The following is a 19,421-nucleotide window of genomic DNA, read 5'->3' on the forward strand; positions in this document are numbered from 1 at the left end:
TTCAGTTTCATTTTTAGAAATCAGGTAGGTGAATTAATTCATAGTAGAATGTTGGTTTTGAATTTTATTGTGAATGAGACAACTATCATATAAAACACTTAAAAAGGATTTTGGATCAAACCTTGCAGACGCTCAAACAGAGTGTGATTGCAAATTTGCGATAAATGGGTACAGAACAGAGATTGGGTAGAAAAATATGGGCCCTGAACCTGTCAAGATTTTGAGCATGCTTGAGTATTATTTGGGAAAGAATAGGAAAGTTCAATTTGCAGTATATGGAGATTTCCTAAATGAATGGGGGCAGATTACTGCTGCTTTGATGCTTTGATTGAGAGTGTTAATTGTGATTGAGACACAGTATATACTAGTAATTCAATCTCTATTGAGATCAGCATAACGCAAGTTCTCATGGAAGTGGCAGTTTCTCTGCAGCAGCAAAGAAATTTGTCAGGCCTCTCATTCAGTCTTAATGTAGCCTATTAGTCATTCCCTTTGGGGTGATTTGAGGAAAATGTTATTTAAAGATCAAGTCCTCAGACTTTGGACAAAACTCATGGGTTGCCATGAAGTGGAGATCCCTGCTCTCCTAAGCTGCTTGCAACATTTTAAAAGTAAATCCATATCAATTAGAGAAGTATTTTGAAATAATCTGCATGTAACTTTTGCATGACTGGCATTGAACTTCTATTTAGTGAGAATTGAATAGCCTCACAGCTTTAGGAGCCTGTGCTAAACCCTGACCTTGGGTACTGTCTATGTGTACATTCTTGCAGTGACTAGATTAATTTTCTCTGGTTTCCTCACACATCCCAGCGACATGCTTGTAGATTAATTGGCCACTGTAAAGTACCCCTTATTGCAAAAAAGCATCAAAAAAGAGTGAATGGATGTGTGTGTGACAATAATTTTCAAAAGATACGGAGAAATAACCAAGAATGGGTCTTTGGTATTGCTTCACATTTTTCAAGACAGTTGGAAACTCGGACCAGGTGAGTTTAAAAGGGAGTGGTAAAAGATCATGGTCAGTTTCCAATTTTAAGTTTTAGTTTGTACTCCACTTACAGTCCACACTTCTGGCTTTTGTTCTGGAACAACAAGGGTGCCAGATGCCAAACCATCAGGATTTTCAACCAGTTGGATACTGCATTATTTGAGTTGTATTTTGAATGTCTTTAAGTAAAGTCTCCTTTAAGTAAAAACATATGATTAGAGAAGGATTTATCATCAATGCTTTCAGAAAGGGGACACTCCACTTCATATAGCAATCCGTGGACGAAGCAGGAAATTGGCTGAATTGCTCTTGAGAAATCCTAAAGATGGACGTCTTCTATATCGACCTAACAAGGCAGGCGAAACACCATACAACATAGATTGCAGCCATCAGAAGAGCATTTTGACCCAGATATTTGGAGCAAGTAAGAACATTTCTTGTGTGTGTATATATAGTTATTAAATTAATATATTATGTCACATGTACAGTACCAATGTAAAACACTTGCCTTCGTACCATCCATACAGATCATTTCATTACAATAATGCATTGAGACAGCACAGGTAAGAGAATAACAGTATGTAGAGTGAAGTGTTGTAGTTACAGAGAAAGTGCAGTGCAGGCAGACAATAGAGTGAAAGGCCATAATGAGGTAGATTGCGATCAAGAGTCCATTTTAACATGCTAGGGAACTGATCAGGAGTGTTGTAACAGAAGGATAGAAACTGTCCTTGAGCCTAGTGGTATGTGCTTTCAAGCTTTTGTACTTTCTGCCCAACGAGACAGGAAAAGGGAGAATGCTTGGGCAGGTTGCAGTCTTTAAACATGTTGGCTGTACATAGAAGGAAAGCTCATTTCTGTGATGTGCCGAGCTATAACCACAACTTTCTGTAGTTACTTACGGTTGCCATACCAAGCTGATCCAGATAGAATGTTTCCTATGGTGCGTTGATAAAAATTGATGAGGGTTAAAGGAGATGTGCCAAATTTCTTTAGTCTCATCAGGAAGCAAAAACACTGAACTTTCTTGGCCATGGTATCTTGTGGTAATATATGTATACGCAGGAAAAATGTCAGAGTTGGGTAGTTAAAATCATATGGCTTCTCTAATGGTATTGGCCTGTTAAAGTTCTTTGCTGTGTAAGGCATCTGAAACACAATTCTACAAAATTATTTTGTAGAAGGTCATGTAGAAGGAAAAGAAGCAGTTTCTCCTCCTGATTGCTATTAAAGGCAATTTATTCCTTTATTATTAAATATATTCTCTCTGATCATGGCTAATCAATAATTCTAAAAGGTTACATTTTATGATTACATTGGGAGGTACCATTATTCCTGCAGCAGTCTGTGGCATAAGGGAGAAGGAAAAACAGACAGGGGCTATATCTTTTGAGGATATTTCTTTCCTAGGTGCATTCTGAGAATCTATCCAATCTAATGAGGTATGGAAGCTTGAAGGGTTAACTTGGTTGTTCATGTTGTAAGTGTAATAAGTGTGCACGGAGATGAGGCAGCCAGAATATATTGGTAAGCCTGACCTTTAAATTTGACATATTCTGGTTGGTTCTCCCTGGATTTAGCTCCCTGTAAATTAGACCACCAAAGAGAGAAATTTGGGTAACTGTAGGTGACCTAAACACAACTACAAGTAAGCTCAGAGTTTGCTAGGCTTTGCGGAATGCCTTTGTCTGTTTTGTTTGTCTCACATCAGATCAATGTGGTGAAAAGATCAATTTTCTGTTGTTCCATTAATCCATAACAATTTGTTTATGGATTGACAGATTAAGCCTGAAGTAAAAATGCCAGTATTTTATTTAGCTAATCAGTATACCTGCAATCAAACTAGTATCAATATTGGTTACAGTGGGAATTGCAAAAATAAAAGAATGCATCTGTAAAATTGAATATATTGTAGGTTCCTCATTTCAAGATCATCATGATTCTGATCTTAATATCGAAAGTCTCTTCTGGCAGATGGGGCTCATCAGCCATGGATGGCAGCTCATTTAGGAGAAGGAAGACTCTGATCTTAAAAATTCTCTGCTTTGAAGCTATAGCCACTCATGGGGAAGGCTTTGGGAGTAAACCCCAGGGGGGGACAAATCCAGAGTTGGAGTCCCTATGGTAGTCTTACATTGAGTTAAATACTGATGGGCAGTTCCTGCGATGGTGCCGGTGTCAAACCGAATCAGTCTCTGCAGTTCCTTTAGATTCAGCAGCTGCCTGCTTACATGGGCAACAGCTTGCTTTCCATATCGTAATACCTTGGCTTTCATATCACGTAGACAGCTAAGATGCAATATCCATGGTTGGTTGACCCTGACGAATGGAGGGCCTCATTGGTGACAAGAAGTGGATAAATCTCAGTTGGTAATACCTAAATTAAATTTAATAAGTGACTTAAAGTATCAACACATTGAATGTTTTGGATTGATTATGCTAAGCTCACTTTAGTATCATATTTCCTATGATCATTGACAGTTTGAATCTTTTAAAATAACATCCAAGGTTAAAGTTGTCTTGGACTGTGCAGTGGTTTAGAAATGGAACCACTGTTCACCACTCTTCATCAGTTAACTTTTCCGAACTCAATCAAGTTAATAAGGTATGGCTTGCCTCACACAAAACAATGCTGGCTATCCCTAATTTTTGCCATGGTTTTCCGAAAGCTGTTAAGTATTATCTGTGTGAGAATCTTCTCCAGTAGCTGCTTTGTCACTGACATGGACTCACCTGTCAGTGGTTTCCAGGACCTTCTCTATTTTGTTTTTTGAATTATGGACTAGCTACTTGGCAGTTTTTGGACCTTGCTTATGGCTAGAGAGGGGAGGAAGGTTTTGGTCAAGGCCTCAGCAATCTCATCTCTTGCTTTTCTGAATACCTCGGATATTCCCATCCATTTAATGTTCTTTAAGAGATGTAACACTACTTCGTTTATCTCAAAATGTCATACCATATTAGCATGCTCCACACTGACCTTGCTATCCTTCACACCATTCTCCTTAGCAGATATAGTTTGGAGCCTTGTCTCTTCATGACACTAGGACTGTGAGACTGCCCCTGGCTGCTGTGCTTCGTGTGGGCGAGCTATGCAGCAATTTGCCTTACTAATATGATGAACTGAGTACTGAGGCTTTGGGCCTACTCCGGGCTGTGCCAGGGATTTGGATCTAGTGACTTAATTTGGTGGGAATGCTGTTATTGCTTGCTTCTTATTGTTTATATATTGTGGGTTTTTTTTCTCTTTCTTTGTGGGCACTGGGGAATTGATCTTTTTTTTTAAATGGGGTTCTTTTGGGTTCCTTTGCAACTGCCTATAAGCAAACAAATCTCAAGATTGTATAATTTGTACAATCTTTGATAATAAATGCACCTTGAGACTTGAAACTTTGAAATATCAATGCAAAGTACTTTTAGGACCTTGCCCACATCCTCATTTTCAAGCACATGTTCCCTCATTTATCCTTGAGTGCTCTACCCTCTCCCTAGTTATCATCTTGCGCTTGATGTGTGTATACAGTGCCGTGGGATTTTCATTCATCCTATTTGTTGAGGACTTTCCATGGCCCTCCTGGCTTTCCTAATTCCCTCTTGAGTTCTTTTCTAGCTTCTTTATAATCCTCAAGGACTCCATGTGATTTTAACTTCCTAAACCTTGTGCATTCTTTTCTTTCTTGACTAAGTTCACCATCTCTATCATCATCCAAGGTTCCCTTACCTTGTCCTTCTTACTGAAACATAGTACCTGTTCTATACTCTGCACAGTTGGTCTTTAAATACCCTCCACATTTCAGATGTGGGTTTGGACTAAAGCAGCTGTTCCCTATTAAGTCTCCCTAGTTCCGGTCTAATATTTTTGCAATGTACCCTGCTCCTATTTAACACTCTTCCACAATGTCTATGCTTAACTATACTCAGCTTAAAATTTAAGGAGTGTTTAAAGGTTCTGCCTCTGAAGGTTAGTCAATTGGCTAGGTTCTTCCCAACACAGGGTCAAGTATGGCTACTACTCTCATTGGACTATCTACATACTAATTCTTGGATGCACAAAACAAATTCTGCTCCATTTAAATCTCTTGCAGTAAGGAAGACCCAGTCTGCATTAGGAATGTTGAATTATCTGCAATAACAACCCTGTTGCTTTTACACCTTTCTCTAATAATTCTGCATTTCTGTACCTCAAATGACCTGGTGGCTGTTGCGGATGGGGTGTCCATGGTATTATCCCAACAGAGCGACCGCCTTTCTTTTTTAAGTTGTACTTGTATATAGATCCATATGTTGATGAACAATCATTGTGTCCTCTCTGAATGAAGTTGTGATATTCCCCCCCCTCCCCTTCCCCCTTCTTTTATTCCCACTCTGGCTCCCCTCTTACCTATTCTCACCTGCTTATCATCTCCCCTGGTGCCCCCCTCCTATTTCTCCCATGGTCCACTCTCCTCTCCTATGAGATTCCCTCCTCTCAAGCATTTGCCTCTTCCACCTATTAACTCCCTGCTTCATCCCCCTGCACCTGGCTTTACCTATCATTTTCTATTTGTACTCTTCCACACCTTCTTATCCCGGCTTCTTTGCCGTTCCTTTCCAGACCTGATGAAGGGTCTTGGCCTGTCGACTGTTTATTCACTTTCATTGATGCTGCCTGACCTATTGACTTCTTCCAGCATTTTGTGTGTGTTGTTGCTCTGGATTTCCAGCATCTGCAGAATATCTTGTGTTTATGATTTGCTTCCCTCTCTACCTTTTCGAAAACCTCAAAACCCTAAAATGTTAAGCATTTTGAGTGGTAAGACTGGAATCAGAGCAAAATATAAAACAAACTTCTCTCAAAATCACAAACGAGAAAATCTGCAGATGCTGCAAATCCAAGCAACGCACGCACATTGCTGGAGGAACTCAACTGGCCAGGCAGCACCTATGGGGGGAAAAATAGTACAGTCAATGTTTCAGGCCAAAGCCCTTCAGCAGGACTGAAAAAAAAAGATGAGGAATAGATTTAAATGGTAGGGGATGGGAGAGAGAAACACAAGATGATGGGTGAAACTGGGAGGGGGAGGGATGAAGTGAAGAGCTCTGAAGCTGATTGGTGAAAGAGATACAGGGCTGGAGAAGGGGGAGTCCAATAGGAGAGAACAGAGGGCCATGGAACAAAGAAAAGGGGGGAGGAGCAGCAGAGGGTGGTGATGGGCAGGCAAGGAGATGAGGTGAGAGAGGGAAATGGTGAAAGAAAGGGGGAATGGCTCATTACTGGAAGTTCAAGAAATTGATGTTCATGCCATCAGGTTGGAGGCTACCCAGACGGAATATGAGGTGTTGTTCCTCCAACCTCAGTGTGGCCTCATCATGACAGTAGAAGAGGTCATGGATGGACATATGGGAATGAGAAGTGGAATTAAAATGGGTGGCCACTGAGAGATTCCGCTTCTTCTGGCGGACGGCGCGTAAGTGCTCGGCGAAACAGACTCCCAATCTACGTTGAGTCTCACTGATATACTGTGTCCGGTGCGGCCTCCTGTATATGACCCTAACAGGCTCACAGATGAAGTGTCGCCTCACCTGGAAGGACTATTTATGTCCCTGAATAGTAGTGAGCGAGGAGGTGTAGGGGCAGGTGTAGCACTTGTTCCGCTTGCAAAGATAAGTGCCAGGAGGCAGATCAGTGGGGAGGAGCTAATGGACAAGGGAGTTGTGTAGGGAGTGATCCCTGCAGAAAATAGCTGGGGGGGGGGGTTGGAGGGAAAGGTGTGCTTGGTGGTGGGATCCAGTTGGAGATGGTGGAAGTTCCAGAAAGTTATGTGCTGGGTGCGGAGGCTGGTGGTGTGGTAGGTGAGGACAACAGGAACACTATCCCTGGTAGGGTGGTGTGTTGATGGTGGAGGAAGGAAAGTCCCTTTCTTTGAAAAAGGAGGACATCTCCTTCGTCCTAGACTGAAAAGGCTCATCATGAGAGCACATGTGGCAGAGAAGGAGGAACTCGGAGAAGGGAATGGTGTTTTTACAAGTAACAGGGTGGAAAGAGGTATACTCCAGGTAACTGAGAGTCTGTGGGTTAATAATAAACATCAGTAGATAAGCTGTCTCCAGAGATAGACAGTGAGATCGAAAAAAGGGAGGGAGGTATTGGAAATGGATCAGGTAAATTTGAGGGCTGGGTGGAAGTTGGAGGCAAAATTGATGAAGTCAACGAACCCGGCATGAGTGCAAGAAGCAGCACCAATGCAGTCATCAATGTAGCGTAGGAAAAGGGGGGGGTGGACACCAGTGTAGGCTTGAAACATAGACTGTTCCACATTGCTGGTAAAAAGGCAGGCATAGCTGGGACTCATGCGAGTGCCCATGGCTACACCTTTTGTTTGAAAAGTAGGAGGAGCCAGAGGAGAAATTATTGAATTATTAAGTTATTAAATTATTAAGTTCCTCCGCAACTTCCGCCACCTTCAACGGGACTCCACCACTAAACACATCTTTCCCTCTCCACCCAGCTCTGCTTTCTGCAGGGATCGGTCCCTCCATGACTCCCTTATCCACACGTCCATCCCCACTGATCTCCCATCCGGCACTTATCCCTGGAAGTGTAAGTGCTACACCTGTCCCTACACCTCCTCTCTTGCAACCATTCAGGGCCCCAATTAGTCCTTCCAGGTGAGACAACACTTCACTTGTGAGTCTATTGGGGTCATCTATTGCATCCGGTGCTCCCGGTGCGGCCTCCTCTACATCAGTGAAACCCGACACAGATTGGGGGACTGCTTCGTCGAGCACCTCCACTCCATCCGCCACAACAGACAGGATCTCCCGGTAGCCACCCACTTCAACTCTGCTTCCCATTCCCATTCAGATATGTCCATACATGGCCTCCTCTACTGCCATGATGAGGCTAAACTCAGGTTGGAGGAGCAGCACCTCATATACCGTCTAGGTAGTCTCCAGCCCCTTGGTATGAACCTAGAATTCTCCAACTTCCGGTAATTCCCTCCCCCTCCCTTCCTCTATCCCTATTTCACTCTACCCTCTCCCCCAGCTCCCTCATGTTTCCACCTCCTTCTTCTACTACCCATTAATTTCAGGGCTATGATGTCAATGCTTCCCCTCCCCCACCCCTTTGTCTTTCAAATTACTGGTCTTTCAACTGAAGCTACAAGTATACTTCAAATCCTTCCCCATCTTTCATTCTTCAGTCCTGATTAAGGGTTCTGGCCCGAAACGTCGACTCATCGTTTCTGACCGATGCTGCCCGACCTGCTGAGTTCATCCAGCGTACTGAAATTATTAGGAGTGCAGACAAGTTCCACTAGACAGAGAAGAGTGGTGGTGGAAGGGAAATGGTTGGGTCTGGTGTCCAAAAAGAAGCGGAGAGCTTTGAAGCCTTCCTGGTGGGGTATGAAGGTGTGTAGGGACTAGACATCCATGGTGAAAATAAGATGATAGGGGCCAGGGAACTTGAAATCATTTAAAAAGTTTAGAGCGTGTGGAGTGTCACGGATGTAGGTAGGTAGGGACTGAACTTGGGCGGGGGGTAAGACAGAGTCGAGGTTTGCAGTTATGAGTTCATTGGGGCAGGAACGAGCTGAAACAGTAGGTCTACCTGGTCAAGCAGGTTTGTGGATCTTGTGTAGGAGGTAAAAAAGGGAAGTGCGGGGTGTGGTAACTGTGAGAGTTGGTGGCAGTGGATGGGGGATCCCCAGAGCTAATGAGGTCAGTGATGGTGTGGGAGACAATGGCCTGGTGCCCCTTCATCTCAAAATCAGCTCTGTTACTTACTAACAGTGCATAAAGCATTGAGAATACAATAGTTGTCTGTTTGTATAAGCCCAGTCTCTCCATTGTGTCCATAGAATTACATATTTAAATTAAATGGTTTCTTATTGACATTTCAAAATAACCAGAAGCATTTAGGCATCTTGTATATTTATCAGCTTATTGTAGTTTCATTTCCATTTAAATGAATAAACCTGGGTTTAATACTTTATTATTATATGCAGTATTAACCAAAAATGGCAGAAACATGGAAGAAAAATTCTTAAAATTAGCTTATTGCAAATTCTGTATTCCCATCCCCCTGAAATTGTAATTCCCTTTTATTTGTGCATAATAGAAATGCATTTGAGGGAAGTATATTTGTATCCTTAGTGTATCATTTTTTTTGTTTGCTTTGTATTTTAAAAATTCTTTTGGTTTTATAATTTTCAGCAAATAAACAGAGTACTGCAAGATCACTAACCAGGTCAGAACAGGAAGATTAAACAGAATAAATAAACAACAGAGCCATGAAATGTTTTCATGTCCCCCCCCCCCAAAAAAAGTACAGGCAATGAAGCATGTAGTTCTGAATGTATAATAAAGAGAATTAATTAAATCTCCCAGTTGACTGATTTGTTATTAGTTATGCAAGATATCTAAGAAAACAGGGGTGGTCTGTCAAACACTCACTTAAACCAGTCAGAGAAAGGAGAAAAGAGAGTGAAGCAGTAGCCGTAATAGAAAGGGGAGTGAGAAACCAATGATCTTACTCGCAGTAGGTAAAAACTGCAGTAGGCACCAACTACTCTTCCAACCCAAAAAACATTTTGTATGTATTTGTACAATTCTACATTACAAAAATTTGCCAACAACGCTGGGGCTTTGTCTTGATTTGGTTGGAACAAAATTTTCATTGATGACCTGTGCTTACTTTGAATATAAGGGCAACTGGCTCCAGGACACATCAGAGCCATTGTGTAGGTGTGAATTCCAGAGATGTGACTGTGAACTGCCTTTGACATTAAGACAGCATTTGACCTGTTGTTGAATTAAAGGACTTCAGTAAAATTAAAATCAATAAAAAAAACATTAAAAAACTCTACACTGGATAACTCCATTTTCATCCCAGGGTATTGAATTTCTAGCATCTGCAGATTTTCTCTTGTTTGTGCCAGGGTATTGCTGCCTGTGTTCCCCAGGGCAGTGTTTTCAATGTTTCCATTTCAATTGCCTCTCACTTTATCAGAAGAAAAGTGGACATAGTCAGTCATTCATTGCATGGAGTTTGGTTCCATTTGTAGTTTCTCAGCCAGTTAAAGCAGTCGTGTTGCATGCAACAAGGTCTAGCCACTCTTGGGCAAATCAGACGGCAAGTAATGTTCACACTGTACAGTGCCAAGCAATGCCAATTGTTAACAACAGTATAACCTCCACCTTCTCATATTAAGTAGCATTATCAACAAATCTGCCATCAATATGGAGATGACCAGGCATATAGATGAGGGTAGTGCAGTGGATGTGAGCTACATGGATTTTAGTAAGGCATTTGACAAGGTTCCACACGGTAGGCTTATTCAGAAAGTCAGAAGGCATGGGATCCAGAGAAGTTTGGCCAAGTGGATTCAGAATTGGCTTGCCTGCAGAAGGCAGAGGGTCATGATGGAAGGAGTACATTCAGATTGGAGGGTTGTGACTAGTGGTGTCCCACAAGGATCTGTTCTGGCACCTTTACTTTTTGTGATTTTTATTAACAACCTGGATGTGGGGGTAGAAGGGTGGGTTGGCAAGTTTGCAGACAATGCAAAGGTTGAGGGTGTTGTAGATAGTGTAGAGGATTGTTGACGATTGCAGAGAGACATTGATAGGATGCAGAAGTGGGCTGAGAAGTGGCAGATGGAGTTCAACCCGGAGAAGTATGAGGCGGTACACTTTGGAAGGACAAACTCCAAGGCAGAGTACAAAGTAAATGGCAGGATACTTGGTAGTGTGGAGGAGCAGAGGGATCTGGGAGTACATGTCCATAGATCCCTGTAAGTTGCCTCACAGGTAGATAGGGTAGTTAAGAATGCTTATGGGGTGCTAGCTTTCATAAGTCAAGGGATAGAGTTTAAGAGTGGCGATGTAATGATGCAGCTCTGTAAAACTCTGGTTGGCCACGCTTGGAGTACTGTGTCCAGTTCTGGTCGCCTCACTATAGGAAGGATGTGGAAGCATTGGAAAGGGTACAGAGGAGATTTACCAGGATGCTGCCTGGTTTAGAGAGTATGGCTTATGATCAGAGATTAAGGGAGCTAGGGCTTTACTCTTTGGAGAGAAGGAGGATGAGAGGAGATATGATAGAGGTGTACAAGTTATTAAGAGGAATAGATAGAGTGGATAGCCAGCGCCTCTTCCCCAGGGCACCACTGCTCAATACAAGAGGATATAGCTTTAAGGTAAGGGGTGGGAAGTTCAAGGGGGATATTAGAGGAAGGTTTTTTATTCAGAGTGGTTGGTGCGTGGAATGCACTGCCTGAGTCAGTGGTGGAGGCAGATACACTAGTGAAGTTTAAGAGACTACTCAACAGGTTTATGGAGGAATTTAAGGTGGGGGGTTATATGGGAGGCAGGGTTTGAGGGTTGGCACAACATTGTGGGCCGAAGGGCCTGTACTGTGCTGTACTATTCTATGTTCTATAATATCATTGGGTTCGCCAATAACCAGAAATTTAGCTTGACCAGCCAGAGAAATACTGTGAGCAGGTCAGAGTGCTGTATCTCTTGATTCTCCTCTGCTTTTGCACCACCTGCAATCTGCGTGTTAGGTGTGTGCTCAATTGCCTGGATAGGTAGTTCCATTGATGCCTGTAAAGATCAACATCATCCGAGATAACTTGGATACTAAAGTACCTCATCCATCTTCGTAAATGTACAGTTCTTTCATCACTAACCCACCAAGGCTGAAGAGTATGCAACTGAAACATTTTGTTGGATTACATTTGTTTAGACAGTTACCTGTTTTACCTTTCATCAAGCAGAACAGGTTTGTATTGTGCTGGAAAACTAATTCTTTGCACTTGGGTTTAGAATACAGCTATAATTTTGTTACTTCCATTCTATATGGAAAATAAGATATAGAATGTTTAAATAGAATGGAACATGTGGTTCTGAGTTTCCTGACCCAAGTTCAAAAGTAGCATGTAACCATCATGCTGTTTATTTCCTTGAGAAGCAAAAGTTTGAACAGAAAAATAACCGTCTTTTGAAAAAGCAGTGAAAGGAAAGCAAAGAGCAGTATGAAATGCAGCATACAAAACATTGTGTCTGGATTTCTTGGCTGTAATGCTTGAGTGTGTGAGTATCCCTCCAAGGGTATGTCAGAATCTTGCACAAATAATTTAAAAATTATTTAAGATTTGTTGCTTTGATTAAATATGGCCAACTGCTGTATTCGTGCTGATTATGAAACTAAGGAACTATGAGATTGTAAAATTTGCATTGTCTTGCCCTTGCTGACAGATAAACATATATGGATTAGGAATAGGCATAAGATGATTGATTCTACATAATTTCACTTGATGTGATATTTTGCTCAACTTTGCATTCTTGGAAAGTTTCAGCTCCTTTCTTATCAAAAATATATTTTTGCTTGAAAAATGTTCAAGCACTACCTCCAATTCCCTTTATGGAAGGTAATTCTATAGAACTCACAGAGAGTGAAAATGACTATCATAAGTGAGTAATCTTTATATTTAAACAGATCTTTTAGTTTTATGTTTATCTTTGCATAGAATGCTTGGTATTGCTTGCATTGAACTAGCATTTAATGTGCTGTTTATGGTGGGCTTTATAAAATTAAGCACATGAAGTTGCCTTCAAGTAATGTCAAAATGGAGCTAATTGGGTTGCTTAGTGTGATAGTCCATAATCCTCAAGCAAAGATCCATCTACTACTTGAAGGTCATAAGAGTTCCAGGTTCCCACCACACTTAAGTGATTTTTTTAAAATTTTGCCCTCTGGTCTCTTCCAATCCAGCTACCAATCAACTTTAATCTCTGCCCCATATTTAATAATTTTAGTCAAGAGAAATAACAGCCTGTTCTCTCTGTTACTGCCTCTCGTAATTTTGCACACCCTGATAAAAGATGTCTATGGCATAATTTGAGGGTTAAGCTTGATCTCCCTGTTCTTATATTCTGTTTATTTGTTTATGTTTACCTTTGGCATGCATACCAAGATTCCTCATCTCTTCAGTTCTTACTTTCCTACCATTTATCATGTAATTCCTTGCCTTATTTGCCTTCTCCCTAATATATTGCCTTACATTCTGTATTGCATTCTAATTGGCTCTTTGTGTTTACCTATCTATTCCATTGATATTTTCCTGCAGCCATTCTTCCTCACTATCAACCACTTGGATAACTTTGGTGAACTGCAGTGTATTAAGTCAATGTCAGTATAACAAAAAAAGACCTAACATTGAGCCGCGAGGAACCCATGGGACATGCCCTTCCAGTCTTCTCTTTGTTCTTTCCTCATGGAGCCAGTTTTTAATTTTTCTTGCCTCTTTTGGATTTCACAGGCTTTTTATTTTAATCTGAGAAATTGTCAAATACTTTGCAGAAAGCTATATAGGCTATATTATTGTGCTATCTCATTCTTCCTCCTCGTTATCTCTGCAAGATTCATTCATTTCAGTTTGATATGACCTTGCCTTAATAAACTCATGCTGACTAATTTTAATTAATTTGTACATATTTGGCACAGCATTGTGGGCCGAGGGGCCTGTATTGTGCTGTAGGTTTTCTATGTTCTACATTCCTACATCTCTATTGTCTTTTGGAATTTTTATCTCTTACAGCCTCTCTGGGCTATAGATAACTGACCTGTTAATCTTCTAACCAGCTGTGTTATATTTATCATGTTCCTCCATACTTTTAGCCAGAGGTTTTAAAAAAAATTATGGTCAGACCTTGCAAGTTTTTCTCCTGTGGAATGAATTTTTATGTCCTGGCAACTTAACCACTTTAAGATGCTGAACCATTCTCCCTTCTTGCTTATTATTTCTGATACTTCACATTTTTCCCTTTATTTGTGTGTCAGTACTCTTGCCCTCATCCACTCCACACTTAATTCTTCCTCCTTTGAAAGCATATGCAAAGCTACCAACCACAAGCTCCCATATTGTGCTTCATAGATGCTACTCATTCCTTTTGATACCATGCATTTTTATACTACTTTGGATTTTTCCTGCCTACATTTTCTCATGCACCCTTGTTGCATTCCTCTTTTCAAGCCAGCCTGCTTCAAGCTAAAGATGGTTGGTTATTACCCCGAGGAACTCCTGCTGCAAGGTCTAGGGGTGCACATGATTAGCCCTTATTTGACTGGCTGCAGTTTATCTAGCAGAATTTTAAAAGATGTCCTGCTGACTTCTTAATACAAAACAAGATCCAAGTATGGCTCAATATCCAAGAGCAATCGCTGTCTTCCCCCTGACTAGAGTTCAGTTCCTTTGGACCAGGCTGCAGTGAACTCTGCCCCCAAGTCATCTTGATCTAATACGAGTGTGATTGTACTGGCCTCCTAGTGAGTAATGGATGCTTGCAATACTTCCCCTCATTTTGGTAACTGGGGTTAGACTGACAAGACTGATTTGTCTATATGACATGCCTGGTAAATCCCTTTGTGCTAATTGGATATTTGTGCTTACTGGATTAGCTTGGTTAATTCTTGTACATTAGTTTTTATACACTCAAACTGGGTGTTAATTCTGCTACAGAGAGCTATTTTTGGATGATCTATGTAATTTTCTTTTGTGATCTTAAGATCTCTTAACTACTTATTTACTCCTCCCTTTTAACCCATCCCTTTTCCTTCCATCTCTTGCTATTGTAACTGTTTCCTTCCACTCAAATCGATCTTTTACTTGTAAATTTCAGAAGACTAAAGGGTGATTTATACTTCTGCATAGTAGCCTACGCCGTAGCCTACACAAGTGGCCTATGCCGTTGTGAGCATTTATACTTGTGCGTTGGTGTGTCTACGTCGCTCTGCAATTCACTGCCAAAACGCTAATTGGCGGTGGGGTTTCTATGCCATTGAGTTTCTTTGTGTTGAAACTCAACATGAAGAAACTCAAACTTCAAACAATGGCGACTGAAACTGTAGGAGGGTGAATTTTCTGTGCTTGTCCGGCCACTGAGAGACATGGACGAGGAAATGCATTTCAAATATTTTTGGATGTCGGCAGGTAGCTTTGACGATTTGGTTCATCATCTCCAACCATTTATTTTGCATCAGTGTACACATAGTATACTCAGAGACTGGCAATCACCATTCGAGTTTTAGCTTCAGCTGGAAGTCAGCAGGCTGTAGCAGCTAGCTACAAACTGGCGTCAAGCACAGGGTCCTCCATAATTTCGGAGGTCTGTAAAGCTTTATAGAAAGCATTGCAGCCAGAGTTCCTTCCTTGCCCTTCAGTCCCCCAATGGGAAGCTATTGCAGCGTAGGAAGAAATGCGATGCTACCAAGTGGACCCATCACAGTTGTTGCGGTCTGTGTCGCCGCGACGCGTAGTTACATTTTTGGGGAGGTCCACGTCAAGCTACGGCGTAGGGTACGTGGCTATGCCGTACCTACAGCATAGATTTGACGCAGAAGTATAAATTAGCCTTAACTGACATTGTTCACTGATCCCTGCCTTTTCCTTTTGGTATTTATATGATAAAACTAATTTAATTGATGGTAAATGTTCTGGTTTATAACCCCCTTTTAAAAATGATCGCAGGACATCTCTCACCTTCTGAGACGGATGGGGATATGCTTGGTTATGACCTATATAGCAGTGCACTGGCTGACATCCTAAGTGAACCAACTATGCAGCCACCTATTTGTGTTGGACTTTACGCACAATGGGGAAGTGGAAAATCATTTCTTCTGAAAAAGCTTGAAGGTAAATGATGATGATACTTCTATAGAAGGTTGGTGATTTATTAGATCTGCATTTTTGACTTTCACAAATGTAATTTCTGTCCACCATTGAAACAGTATGTTTTAAATTTCTTTGTTCCAGTTTCAACAAGTTGGTTCGATTTTTCTTGTGTTGTCTGGAGCTGAATAGCATGTTTTTCTATTTCTCTGTATGCACCTTTGTTAATATTTTCCCTTCAGCCTGATTATTCAAATATTGTGTAAGGTCGAAGAAGTCTAGAAACATTTAACCCAAGTTATACTATGCGGGGCATAAACAAAGGTTGTGTTACAAGAATGCATGGCCACTTCAATATTATGTGCATCTCTGAGTACACTATACATTTACCATTATGATTTCACTTCAAGGGAAAAATTAAATGACAAGAGCAAAATTAGGTAAATGTTATTTGTATTTGCTGGAATTTGAAAGTTAAGGTGTGAAATTATTTAATATGTATAATAGTTCTGAGCATCTGATCAGGTAGATAAAGCATGTATCCAAAGGTTGAGGTATTCGAGACCATGTGATGTTAGTGTAAACAAAATTAAATCCAAGCTTTTCAGGAATGAAGTTTAAAAATATTTTGATATGCATAAAGTGGGAGAAATTTAATTTGTCCACAGTGCCAGTGACCCAGGTTCAGTTCCGCTGCTGTCTGTAAAGATCTTGTGTGTTGTCCCTGTTACTGCATGGGTTTCCGCTGGCTGCTTCGGTTTCTTCCGACATTCCAAAGACGTTTGGGTTAGTAGGTTAGTTGATCAGACGTACGGGTTAGTGGGTTAGTTGATCAGACGTACGGGTTAGTGGGTTAGTGAGTTAATTGATCAGGTGTACGGGTTAGTAGGTTAGTTAATCAGACATTTGGGTTAGTAGGTTAATTGATCAGATGGTGACTGGGTGGTGCAGGCTCATTGGGCAGAAGGGCTTGTTACTGTGCTAGAATTTTAAACAGGAAAGAAGTGATGAAGGGTCTTGACTTGAAAAATCGATTGTTTATTCCTTTCCATTAAAGGTGCCTGACCTGCTGAGTTCCTCCAACATTTTGTATGTATTACTCTGGACTTCCAGTATCTGCAGAATCTCTTGTGTAAATATTTTTAAAGCTGATATTAGTGAATTTTTGAAAAGCCAGAAGTGTTGTGGGATATAGAGAAAAGGCATATATGCAGAGTTAAATCATAGTTCAGTTGAAATGGTGGAAACACTTGAACTAAATATTCTACTTTCATGTTTTTATGTCCCAGAGAATTCCAGTAATCAATGAAGTTTAATTGGGTAAATCATTTCATCTGTATTAGGTCTTTTGCAAGCAGTACACTTTTACACTCTTATTCTCATTGTTGCCCTTAGATGAAATGAAGACTTTTGCTGGGCAGCAAGTGGAACCACTTTTCCAGTTCTCTTGGCTGGTGGTATTCATTACTCTCCTGATCTCTGTGGGAACAGGTGTATTACTTGGCTTTGTAATTGATCTGAAGCTTGGTGTAGCAGTTGGATTGAGTCTGCTGGCACTTATTTACATCTTCTTTGGTATGTTTAACTCTGCATAAAAGCACGTCTGTTGGCTATTATTGCTACCTATAATGAAATACAATTGTGTTGCCTTGCAGCACATTTAATGGGGGGGGGGGAGGGAATTATGAAAGCAAGTCTTAATATTCAAGTCTTCCTCTACAGCCACACTCAACATTTGTCCTTGCCTCTGGTGGTTGTTCATATCGTGTCCTGCGACAACAGGAAACCTGTGAGGGAGAGTTTTAAAAGTGGAAAAGCCATTAACTGCGACAGTTTCACTCTCTTGACCTCAGAAGTCCTGGCAGAGTGGTATGAACAAGTGTCACAAACTAGGATCTTCCTTGGTTGCAGTGGATAACCTGATGTCTTCTATGCCTTGTCATGCCCTTCGCTTTTCATGGAGCGTTGCAGTACTGCCTTCTTAGCCATTGGATCTCACTGCAGATCTCATCCGGCCAATCCACCGGAGCTGACTATGCATGCTATGGCAGGCATGTCCCTATCTCACTAGGGTATGAGTCTACTGGCTACCCTCACCTGGTTTAGACTCCCACCCCCTCCCCCTCAAAAGTGGTGTACCAGGATGTGGCCACTGTCACATACAGTTACTTTGAGCCACAGGGAGAGCTGAGTGTCTGGTAGAGTCCAAAGGTGAATGAGATGCCCGGAATGGACATGACATGCCCCTTCGCCAGAGGCGCTACCCCTCCCTTACCTCTATAGCTGCCTTTTCTGCAGCTTCTTTATGGCTACTAGCGAAAGCTGTAATAAGGCTCCAACTTGCTTCCGCTCTATTCATAATGGCAATGATACCACAGTTATGATCTTTGTTGGAAGCCACCATTGGAAGCAATTCAGGTAAAGTGTTAACATATAACTTTGCGTGGAAAATATTCTAAAGATGTCTTTTTAAACTGGGCTTACTTTGCCAATTTCCTGAGTTATTTTGTGGGCTGACACGTATTTATGTGTCAAAGGATAAACATACCTACTTCTGGGCAAATTTGGCAATGCAACAAGATTGTATAAACTAGAAATTTAATAAATTGCCAAATAATCTGTTTGAACATGGTGCTTATGTCCCCTTAACAGACAGATCAGGTCTTGGTTCAGCAGCTCTGCTGAATCACAGTTGTTCGAATAGTCTAGCATTTGAAGCACTAGAATAATTTGCTGCTTCAAATTTATGGTGAGGCTTAGATCCACTGTCTTCTGAGTTTAGAAGTGAGGATGCCACCACATTAGGAAACTGACACAAATGTTCAAACAGTAGCAAACCAAAACAGATCTGGTTTAGCCAGTTTAGCCAAACAATTTTGAAAGCCGTTGTATTATTTCCCCCTCAAACTTGGGAGTAGTGAAAACTCTTACCAGATATAGTTTTTATCCTGAAATTAGCAAAGTTCCTATGTGAGTCTTCCATGGAACTACTCATAGCATCAGACCCTTCAGTCCATTTAGTTCATGTTGATCTGATCTGCTGCTTAGTCACATCTACTTGCACCTGGACCATATCCCTCCAAATTCCTCTCATCCATGTACCTATTCCAAACTTTTCTTAAGATACAATTGAATCCACATCTACCGCTGCTGCTGGCAGCTTAATTCCACACTTGTACTACCCTCTGAAAGAAGAAGTTTCCCTTCAGATTCCCCAAAATACTTTGTATTTCACTTTTCACTCTTAAGTCCGTGACCTCCAGTTCTAGCCTTATCCAGTCTGAAGGGGAAAAAAGCCTGCTTTCATTCACCCTATCAATATTCCTCATAATTTTGTATGCCACAGGAAACTTTTTCTTCCCTGGTGATTCTATAAGATGATATCTGTTCAAGAAATCTATCCCTTTCTCTCCTAAAGGAATTTTGTGGTTGCATGAATCTGCAGTATGTCCTGGAGTTTAGAAAAGTAGCATCATAGACCTCATCTGACCTTATAAAACTTAACATTGTGGCCTCTAGTCATTCCTAAACTATTTAATTAAAACACTGTCAATTCAAATACATTCTATTACTCCGTATTTGTAGGATCATTCCAACATTTACGGTTCTGTAAAGTGTTCCCCAAATGACAATCATGTTTAAGAGTCCAAGCAATTAATTTAGTTAAGAAATTCTGAAGGAAGTACTACCTTCTAAATATCTTCTAGTGTTTGGGCTCATATGTTTCGTGAGAATGGGAAGAAATATTTGGTATGAATGTTGATATATTTAATATT

General features: G+C 41.0%; 1 protein-coding gene across 3 annotated transcripts in view; it reads left to right on the forward strand.

The window, feature by feature from the left end:
• The window catches only part of kidins220b (kinase D-interacting substrate 220b), a 95,033-nt gene that overhangs the window by 37,365 nt on the left and 38,247 nt on the right, over positions 1 to 19,421 (forward strand). For all 3 annotated transcript variants that reach the window (XM_072251191.1, XM_072251192.1, XM_072251193.1), the window contains 3 exons: positions 1,238 to 1,415; positions 15,505 to 15,669; positions 17,041 to 17,220. In XM_072251191.1, the coding sequence (XP_072107292.1) occupies positions 1,238 to 1,415; positions 15,505 to 15,669; positions 17,041 to 17,220 (523 nt within the window). The remainder of the gene's footprint in view (positions 1 to 1,237; positions 1,416 to 15,504; positions 15,670 to 17,040; positions 17,221 to 19,421) is intronic.

This window comes from Mobula birostris, chromosome 2, assembly GCF_030028105.1.
Source record: "Mobula birostris isolate sMobBir1 chromosome 2, sMobBir1.hap1, whole genome shotgun sequence".
NCBI lineage: Eukaryota > Metazoa > Chordata > Chondrichthyes > Myliobatiformes > Myliobatidae > Mobula > Mobula birostris.